Source organism: Hordeum vulgare, chromosome 6H, assembly GCF_904849725.1.
Source record: "Hordeum vulgare subsp. vulgare chromosome 6H, MorexV3_pseudomolecules_assembly, whole genome shotgun sequence".
In the NCBI taxonomy this organism is placed as follows: domain Eukaryota; kingdom Viridiplantae; phylum Streptophyta; class Magnoliopsida; order Poales; family Poaceae; genus Hordeum; species Hordeum vulgare.
Genome location: NC_058523.1, coordinates 335,275,948 through 335,285,919, shown reverse-complemented (window position 1 = coordinate 335,285,919; position 9,972 = coordinate 335,275,948). Strand labels below are relative to the sequence as shown.

Below are 9,972 nucleotides of genomic sequence, written 5' to 3'. Positions count from 1 at the left end.
ATAAATAACCAATAAGTGATAAAGTTTCGGTGAAAACCAAATGAGAACCATTCAAAAAATGTCACAAATTCTTGAGCCATCACGTGTCAAGTCAACTAGGACCTTAAGCCGCCGGTAGTACTCGGCGACACGCGGTTGCCCTCGGTGAGAGCGCGGAACTACACATTGAGGTGGATGGCGTGTGATGGTTGATTGGTAAGAAGAACTCGCGCAGCATGGCCCAAGCGCAATACGCCGTGTTGCCATCACCGCAGATAACCTCATACATGGTGTCAAAGATGGTGGCGTAGATCAGCAGGAGAATTGTGAGATCGGTGTGGCGCCAGGCGGGGGTCTACTGGGAGGGATCGGAGTAGTGTAGGATCCAAAGTATGTCTAGAGGGGGTGATTAGACTACTTGACCAAATAAAAACTTAGCATTTTCCTAATTTTAATAATTGGCAAGTTTTAGCAAGTATACCAAGTCAAGCACACCCTACACATGCAAGTCTAAGAGTATAACAGCGGAAAGTAAAGACATGCACATATAAGTAGAGGGTAGGCATAGGAAGATCAAACCAAAGATGACACAGAGATTTTTAGCATGGTTCTGATAGGTGGTGCTATCGTACGTCCATGTTGATGGTGACTTTAACCCGCGGAGGGTAACAGCCGCAAGATTTCACAGAGGGCTCCACCCACGAAGGGTCCACGGAGAAGCAACCTTGTCTATTCTATCATGGCTTACGTCCACGAAGAACTAGCCTCACTCAGGGTAGATCTTCACGAAGCAGAAACTCGATTACACCGACTAGTGCAAAATATGGCAACTTTTGGCGTTTCGGTGAGACCGATATACAATTCTCGGAGAGTCCGATTTGGCTGGCCTAGGCAGTTACACAGACTCGGTGGCATCAATTCGTAAAGCTCGAAGATTCCGACCTTTAGCAAATGGATACAGGGAGTTCGTTACTGTTTTTCGATTGCACCAAAATCAAACTTGGTGTCACCAAGAAGGTAGGGTTGGCTCTGGATTCTGTCTAGGGTAAAACTCGATAGGACCGATTTTGGAAACTTGGTGGTACCGAATTTGGACTTTGGGGTTTGGACAGAATGTTTATGTGGGAGAATTTCGTGAGGGTTTTTGATGGCTAACTCTAAGCACTTGAGCAACCAGATCATCATGGATACCTCATCCCCTTTTAATAGTATTGGCTTTCCTATGAACTCAAATCTAATTTCTCATAAAATGCAAAATGTAAAGTCTTGAAGTTTGTTGCTTGGCCAATCCTATTCTTCTCCTTTCTTGGGGCTTCTCCTCACAATCCTTTGTCAATTAATTCATTAAATTTTCCTGAAATATACTTGGTAGAATCATTAGTTCAATGAAGTATATGTTTTTATTAATTATCAAAACCACCTAGGAAAAATTGTGCTTTGAAGTAGCGGTCAACATGACTAACGACGGCATACATGAAGAGGATGCAACGTCAAAGCACGCGCCACTTGGAGTAGCTGCCAAATTGGACATGAGTTTGAAGGTGATGAGGCTACCAATGTTGTGTAGGTTGCGGATGAAGGATGGCAGCTGAGGAAGAGGCAGACGTGCTGGGAAGGACTGGGGGTGTCATGAGGGGCAGCACGATCCAAGGTGGCCGTGGCAGGTGGCCACAGGAGCAACAAGCTCAGGAGAGGAAAGCACCAGGGGTGAAGGAGGGATGGGGCTCGTGGTGCACACTTCACACACTAGAGGTTACAACAGCTCGTGCGTTGCTCGAGGGTGACGTGCGTAACAGACCACGATGGGAGAGCATCGTGGAGAGCTATCCTACGGAGCCGCATGACTCACAGTCAGGTGGGTGCAGCGGTAGAGGCAGTAGCCGTTTTCCAACACTTTTGCCAATGTTTGTCAAAAAAAAAAATCAGATTAAAAAAATCGATTAACTCTGCGTGCAAAATGGAAAATAACCTTTACAACTTCAAGATAACATCAGATTACATCATGTTTGCAAATGGTATTATAATGTTATCGAGTTTAGAAGGTAGTGTCCTGCTGCCGGCCTTGGAATGTTCCGCAGATTCCAAGGCACGGGATGTCTGGAGGACCATCTCCGAGTGGAGCCGCAGGCAGTTCATGGCCATCTAGGAAACAAACATGCGGCATATATATTTAGTAACAAGTGGAAAGAGTCCAACATCTAAGTAATTGGTTTCTCTTTATAAATCACTGAGAGAACATAAAAGATGGTTAGCTACTTAGCAACTAAGAACTGTGGATTTTATTTTACTTTTGAGCCAAAGAACTGTGAATTTTAGTGATGATAAAACCATAAATCCTACGTACTAACGGTCAAACTATTTCATATTATCTCCTCAGGCTGTATAGAAGGCGTACAACAGGTATTGAGAGCTGATATTTATTACCGAAAAATATAAATGATTGTAGTACTCACTGATGTGCACTCTGTATCAGGATCTGCTTCAGCAATACGCAAGGCCGATGTACGAATCCATTCTAAACCAGTAGAAATGTCCTGGTTGCCTTCGATAAGAACTGATGCAACATATGACGGGTGCAAGGCTATCAATACACAAGAAGCTGCAAACAACACAGACCTTCTCACATATGCTTCAGCATGTTGCGAGACCTCCCTGTAGAACAGAATTTCATGTCAAATCATGCCATTTATTTACTAAATAAGGTCCCTAACATATGAAATGTTTATCCTGACACTGAATACCTGGCTCTTATCATATCCAGAAGAGCTGGAGCAATGGCTGATGCTTCCGGATGCATCGCCATGCACTTCATACAGACACCAAGCATGTATATCAATTTACCTAGGACAACAAAATCTCGATTGAGCAAGTCCACCCCATGTCTTCTCTTGTCATATCCTTCCATAACCGGGAGCATAAATGCAGCAGCATACAAAGGAAATCTGTTTTTTGACCGCTCCACTTGCAAATCTTTTGCTTTCCCAAGACCCCATTTGCGAGATTTTCCTGATTTAACCTGGCCTGGTCTAGATGGAACTTCTCTTTCATACCGGTGTGACCAATTTTTCAAAAGTGATCCTGTTTCTGATACCTCTCTCCAAGGGCTTGCCCCAACAGGTCCGCTGTCCCTAGGAACCAGCCAAGACGGAGAAGTATCAGATATCAAGTTCCCATGCCGCTGTTCACTCTTTACAATTTTAGTTTCAGCAAGCTCCTGTGCTGCCTCAGTCATAACATCAATAACTAAAATACGCTGACTTATATCCACACTCGATGAATATAGCAATTTTGTAAGAACATCTAATGATTCAAATGGGCTGGTTACCAGCAAAGCGACTAATGCCTTTTCTCGCTTTTCTTCAGCAGAATCTTCCTCGCCTTCCATCACGACATCAGAACAACGAACATGTACCAGTGCTTGAACAAGATCACCCGAGCAGTGGCGCAGCTCATCAGGTGATGCTCTCACAAGCTTTTCGGCAGAAGTAAGAGCGCTTTGAACCTTGTGAAGACAAAAGAAAGAAATGTCAGGATCGTGCAGTAGTTTCCTCTGGAAGGTATTCAAAACACTAAGTAGAAACTTACACCATCTAGATCGTCAGGTTTTCGCAGTGCAGCTGCAAGATCACTTAGATGTGTGAAATTCTTCTGCAAATCAGTGTCATCATCTGACAAATCATACGGCTCCAGGGATGAATCACTGGAACCATCAATGCTAATGCTTTCCTTGTCACAATGTTCCTCAAAATTTATAGCAGCGGCAGACATTTCATCAGAATCTAGTTTTGACTTGATCTCTACGATTTTTACTCTGTTGTCTGAAATATCATGCTTGATAGCCTTTCCCTTTTTGTCACCAGCATATTTCCTGTTATTACGCGGACGTGATTTTGATTTGATTCCAAATTCTACACCATGGGAAGGAGCTGTGATCTCCTTTGGAGAGAGAACCCCGAACTCCCAATCAACACTCTCAGAACAGTCATCATCAAGGTAAAGAGGATTTTTTGGATCAACAACTTTAGAAAATGTCAATGCAACAGCACTTGCCATCTTCCGGACTAAGTCAATTGGGCTCTCTAACCTACCTATAGTCAAAATAATATTCGGTGAGTAGATATTGTGAATGTGCTTACAGTATTCTGGTAAACAAACACAAGGGAAGAGAAGTACTTACAGTTTACTCCTTGAAGAATACAATTTAATACATCTTTGTTCATTTCTAATTCTTCTTTTGACATGTTCTCCAAACATAACCCTATTGCTGCAGTGATATCTACATATTGATTAAGGAGAACAATGCCAAATGATAACTTACGTCGAAAAATGAACAAAAATATAGTTTTAAGTGCATCGAAGGATACAAGCTTGTTGCTCCACTGAATATAACTGAACAAACTCTTTCTTGGACCAAACAGTAAGTAAACTTTTCAATGTAACCAGGAAGTTTGATGTCCTTCGCATTTGAGCTTCTGCGACTGAATTTGGTGAGAATTCAAAGACAGCATAATGAAGAATCCATCTCAGGCAGCATAGTGGAAATGTTTTCCAAAGCAAAAATTTGTCAATAAACATTGCCCTGAAGAAAGCATTGTGGAAAAGAAAATGAATAAGAAAGAAGCAATTTAATAAATAGTTTTCCAAGTCATGCAAGTTAGGGATACTGAATATAGTTGAACATACTCCCTCCGATCCATTTTACTCCGTGCCTAAGTTTTTTGATTTTTGCCTCCTAGGAGGATTGTAACAAACTCTCTCTTTTCAATACAACGGAACGCAAAAGCTTTTTGCGTTTTCTCAACAAAAAAAAACGGTTTTTCCTGTAATGGTCTGTGTGATCCTACTTTTTGGTTCCAACGGTTTTCTGCCTCAACTGAAGTGCTCCGAATTAATCGTGCATGTTTCCAACAGCAGTGCATGCAGGAGAGGGAAGGTGCGCGTGCATGCAGTGGCCAAGACCCATGCATATCAGGCATGCGGGTACTTCGGCCAATCAAAACGGCTACACTTATAATGGCTCACGCATCCAGATCAGCAAGTTGCGGGGTAAAACTGTCTAGATCTTTAGCTTCATTGACTCTCCCTGGTATCCGTGACTAGAACTATACAAGAGTAAAAAGGACCAGAGGGAGTACGAGGAACCATGCGTTTGTCCTTCATAGTAAAATAGAAACAGTAAATTGTCCAAGAAAGGGCCTGAACGATATTTTTTACCTTATCACCTAACATGCTGGCTAACAAAAAGGAGCTTGGAGTCTTAGACATGACTCTATTAACAAAATCTAGCTTTTCAATCCCAGGATATTTAGGTCCATGAGCGAATACTACTTTATGCCTATGCATCATGTTTTGCCCAGATATCTGTCTTCTTTATGAATACCTTATAGATTCACTAGTCCATGAAGGACCATCAAGACCGTCATCAAACAGACAAGGGGCAAGCTTTATTCGATTTTTCTGAACATGGCAACACAGAACTATATAACAATGATGGCATGCATAATACACCATCACAAAATAATTGCTATCCATTAATAACTAAGACACACAGAACACAACCAAAGATTTAATGAACAGGCAGCAAGCAGATTAACATGTACTTCCTCAGTTCCAAAATACTTAAGTTTTAGGTTTGTCCTAAGTAAAACATCTTTATGTTTGACCAACTCTATAGAAAATATGTTAATATCTACAAAATCATACTATATATAGCTTCAATATTTATTTTATGGTGAAACGAATATGATGTTGTAGATATTGGTATATTTTTCTATAGACTTGGTCAAAATTATAAATGCTTGACTTAGGACAAGCATAAAACTTCAAGTATTTTGGAACAGCGGTGGTAGTAGTCAACATCCACAGAACAATCTTCACAGAAAGAAAAAAGGAATCATTGAAATACTGTTTTGCATAGTTGTCCAATTGGACATTTTGAACTAAATCCTGGCCAAGGAAGCCTATTCACGTATAAGTTTCCTGCACAAAGTAATGTAGCATGCCAAATACACAGTGAAATAAGGAAGTAGCTAAGCAAGAACAAGCACATACACTGTTTAGCAGAATTAAAGTGGGCATAGGTACTATCTCACCTTATAACAGCAATATGCATGATACTCTGATTAAACAGAGTCCATAAAATCCAGTACGCTTCTTCATCATTTAAATGGTGTGATGCAAGTTGGCGCAACATCTCTTCAGTCAATCTTTCAATAGAATGCTGATCTCTCAATGCTTCAACCACATTGAACCAAAACCGAGACTGAGGAACATGCTTGATCATGTCAGGAATTATCGTCTTACGGTCTGGTGCTACACATCTTTGTAAGTGATTACGGATCATAGGGATCAATTCAGCAACTAAAATGCCTGAAAAGATCAATGCATCTTAACAGATATACAAAGAATGAAATAAATGATCTGATGCCTAAACAGAGAGTACAAATCTTATGAACTAGTATAAACTGTTATGGACCAGGTGCTTGCTATGCTAGCTATCAAGAGATCCCACTCAATGCCCAAATCTAGTCAAATTTGCAGAGGTGGGGAGTGCGGACAACTGCGCGGAAACAACACTCAAGTATTAACAGCAGATTAGTGCCAAATACATGAAAGCAACCAAATGATTGATGTGGTTATCATCTCCATACAGAAAGGGTTACAAAGGGGGGAAGGAAGCTGCTACGTCACCCAAGCCATAGTAGCAGATCGTATAAAAGGAAAAAAAAAATCGAGAAAACGTAGTGAGATACATGCGTTTCTTTGTGTTGAAAAGGTAGAGTTTATGTTACAATCCTCCTGGGAGGGGCATTACTGGTAAACTGAAGCATAAAGGTTTGAATGTACTACAATTATTGTATCCTACCAAACATAACTACAGCACAATATCAATACCACACCAACTAGAATCGGGCACAGAGTTTGTTCAATTAATTTTGTCATTCGTAAACATGTATTTCAGAACAAGCAAGTCAACAGCACACATAAACTTTTTTTTTTCGAGAAAACGCAAAAGGCTCTTTGTGTTTCGTTTCATTGAAAAGATGGTAAGTACAATCCTCCTAAGAGGCTGGTTATACATAAACTTGCATTCTGAGATATTAAAACTTACCAGTAGATCCACGGCGGCTAACACGGGATAACACTTCACCCACAAAGAGCAACACAGAACTTAGCGTATCCTGTTCATTAGTATCTTTGTTAGCAGACAACTCAATAGCTGCTTCTTCCGCTCGAACAAGAAGTTGGCTGACAACACTCTTGAAGAATAACCTTGTTTTATGCTAAGGACTAAAAATTCCAAGTGATAAATATTGTGCAAATAATGGGGAAAATAATAAAGTGAGCAACCTCCACCCTCTCCCTGCCAAAAACACTGTTTAAACCGTGGCCCACTCACACCACAACAGGCCAAAAAGATGTATTCTGAGTAATTTGGGCTGGAAGATATACTGTACAGAAAAAGGATACGACGATGTAAGCGCAGATGAGGCTGCCATTCTTGCTTTATCTGGAACAGATGCAAGTAGTTGTGCAACCCTTGAGATGAAAGTTGTTCTATCTGGGTTGAGAACACCATCATTATGCTTATTGAAAAACATAAACTCTGCAACAATCTGGCCCACCCCCTTATTCTCAAGCAAGCACAATATTAATAGCCTACAGCGAAAGAAAGAACATAAAATTATTAATAACAAAGCAAAAATAACTAGCGGTAATGCATCAGAGTATGGGCCATGTAGTAGACGCCTACATGGGTATTCAAAGAGATTTTGAGTGGCCTCAGTTTCTACTTTTTAATTATTTTCTTTGCTTAAAATGATAAGAAATACCATAGGAACAATCGTTGAATTGTGCAAATCAATTGCTCCTCATAATGCTATATTGTTTCCATGCCAGATGTTCCACATATGCGTTAATTCCACTAAATCACTAGCTGTCAGCCTTTCACCAACAATCTAGAAAAGGCTAACTAAATATGTTATGAGATTGTATCAACTACTTCCGCCTCTTTCATTTGTCAATTCTGGACATCAATAGTCTCCAACACACATCTTTGACCATTATTTTTCCAATTATTGCTAGCAAAAGTAACCAATATCAATATAACATGCTTCTGATGAAAAAATCTAACAGAATATTTTCATCTCACAAGTCCAAATACTTTATGGTTCTGAAATGACAAGTAGAAGAGAACAGATTGAGTATCAGGTGATCTGCATCTTCTTTATTTTCACTATATTGTACTCCTGTTTCTTCAGCAATCATCGCTGAAGATAGATTATCAGAAAATGTGTCCATGTTGCTTCTGCTACTGCTAGATAAATAGAATACCCAGAAGTACGTGCTAGGATCTGCGCAAAAATCTACGTGCTTAATTGTTTGGCACCACGTGGCTCAAGTACAGCATGCAGTGAAAAAATAACCTATCAGGGGAAAAGGGCATGGTACTGGTTAAGACCTGCATACAAGTGTTGAACTGTCATACAAGATTTGTGTGTGCTAAAATATAAGTTTTGGGGATTGTCAATTGCCTAAGAAATAAGAGGATTAATTGATTCCAGATCAAACAAGTTGAACTGACACAAAGACTCAAGTGTGATGGCATAGCCTAAGTAGAGGGTTGCTTAAGAATAACACCTTTCAATGTTCAAACAAAAAATGTTATGATCCTCCTTAGAGTTTTCATTTTGAGATAAAGCTGGAACAAGAGCCTGAATCACTTCAGTAGGAGGTCCTCTGACAAAAAAGGAATCATAGACTTCCTTCCTCACAGTGTTGTGAATCTGCCGTAGCCACTTCAGAGCAATATCTGGACAACCAAAGCATGAAAGTGGGATTGTAAACAGAAACCATATGCCTGGGATTAGCAAAGTGCAACAAGCCTACTAAATGAGCTAAGTGTACTGAACACTCTAATTGTTCATGGGAGCAAAATATACAGAAACCCGATTCAATAGAAGGACTGCATAAATCCATGAGATTAATGAGTGATGCAACAGAAGAATGATTGTATGGCATTGCCGTTCCCAAACCATGTTAATGGTGTATGTGTAATGAATACTTATGTGCAGATGGTGATCAAATATCCCAGCAATATGAGCGGAGTGAGAAGTTTGGCAAGCGCACTTACTGCCAAGTAATATCTTAGACATGGTAGGAAATGCTGGACCATGATAAAAAGCACGCCGCCAAGACTCCCTTTCATCATGGCTGAGGCTCAGAACACTGATAATCTGAAAACAGAGGAAATAGATGCATCATCCCTGCTCTATCATGGCCAAAAAGGCTAGAACTTCAATTTTATATCTCTCGAACGTGTTCTGTAATGAGTGCATTACAAAGGACTCAGGTCTATAAATAAAGGACTAAGTGTGCGATTTAAAGTGGATTATTATACTTGAATGAAAAGTTATACACACCAAAGACCTGCACGAACCAAAATATATCGTTAACAGATAGAAAGAACAAGGTTGCTAAACATATACGACCAAAAACTAGGGCCTCGGTGTTCCCAGGTATTGCAATCTGCTGACCTTTCATGTGACCGTTCATGTTCCAAGGCTTTTTTTTCTTTTAAATAAATTCATGTTCCAAGGTTTGTTTATGCTTATTTACTGAAAGAGCTTATAAATAACTGCAGTACAATTAGGGGGCAATTCTTCCCAGAGTAACTTCTCTAAAGTCCAATCTAGATTGTATATTTGAGATAATCATTGTAGCCTCCTGGAGAACCTGGACTGTGCAGAAACAGGAGTTGCCATTACTCCAGTTTGTGTTTTGACTTGCAGTAGCTTCCTGGAGCATTCTAGGCATGAAAACCTAATTATTATGATCGAATGAGTGGAAATAAGGCTTCCATTCTCACCTGGCTTTTGATAGGCTCGTCCAAGGTGCCTGCAAGAGAGCGCACACAGAGGAGAGCGAGTCAGAGACCTTCAAGGACGCGAAGGAGAGATGGGAGTGGGGGTGAGTGGGGCTAGGATTTGGAGC

The 9,972-nt window shown here is 40.4% G+C and overlaps 1 protein-coding gene across 4 annotated transcripts in view; it reads right to left on the bottom strand.

The window, feature by feature from the left end:
• Positions 1 to 1,934: 1,934 nt before the first annotated feature.
• LOC123401502 (telomere length regulation protein TEL2 homolog) overlaps positions 1,935 to 9,972 on the bottom strand; it is a 10,113-nt gene continuing 2,075 nt past the window's right edge. For 3 of the 4 annotated variants that reach the window (XM_045095325.1, XM_045095323.1, XM_045095324.1), the window contains 13 exons: positions 9,848 to 9,876; positions 9,715 to 9,777; positions 9,113 to 9,215; positions 8,620 to 8,791; positions 7,450 to 7,638; positions 7,091 to 7,251; positions 6,072 to 6,348; positions 4,344 to 4,558; positions 4,157 to 4,255; positions 3,565 to 4,067; positions 2,721 to 3,481; positions 2,433 to 2,631; positions 1,935 to 2,121 (listed from right to left, as the gene is read on the bottom strand). In XM_045095325.1, coding sequence (XP_044951260.1) covers positions 1,975 to 2,121; positions 2,433 to 2,631; positions 2,721 to 3,481; positions 3,565 to 4,067; positions 4,157 to 4,255; positions 4,344 to 4,558; positions 6,072 to 6,348; positions 7,091 to 7,251; positions 7,450 to 7,638; positions 8,620 to 8,791; positions 9,113 to 9,215; positions 9,715 to 9,777; positions 9,848 to 9,876 — 2,918 coding nt within the window. In that variant the 3' untranslated portion in view covers positions 1,935 to 1,974. The remainder of the gene's footprint in view (positions 2,122 to 2,432; positions 2,632 to 2,720; positions 3,482 to 3,564; positions 4,068 to 4,156; positions 4,256 to 4,343; positions 4,559 to 6,071; positions 6,349 to 7,090; positions 7,252 to 7,449; positions 7,639 to 8,619; positions 8,792 to 9,112; positions 9,216 to 9,714; positions 9,778 to 9,847; positions 9,877 to 9,972) is intronic. The other variant, XM_045095326.1, reaches the window with a different exon arrangement.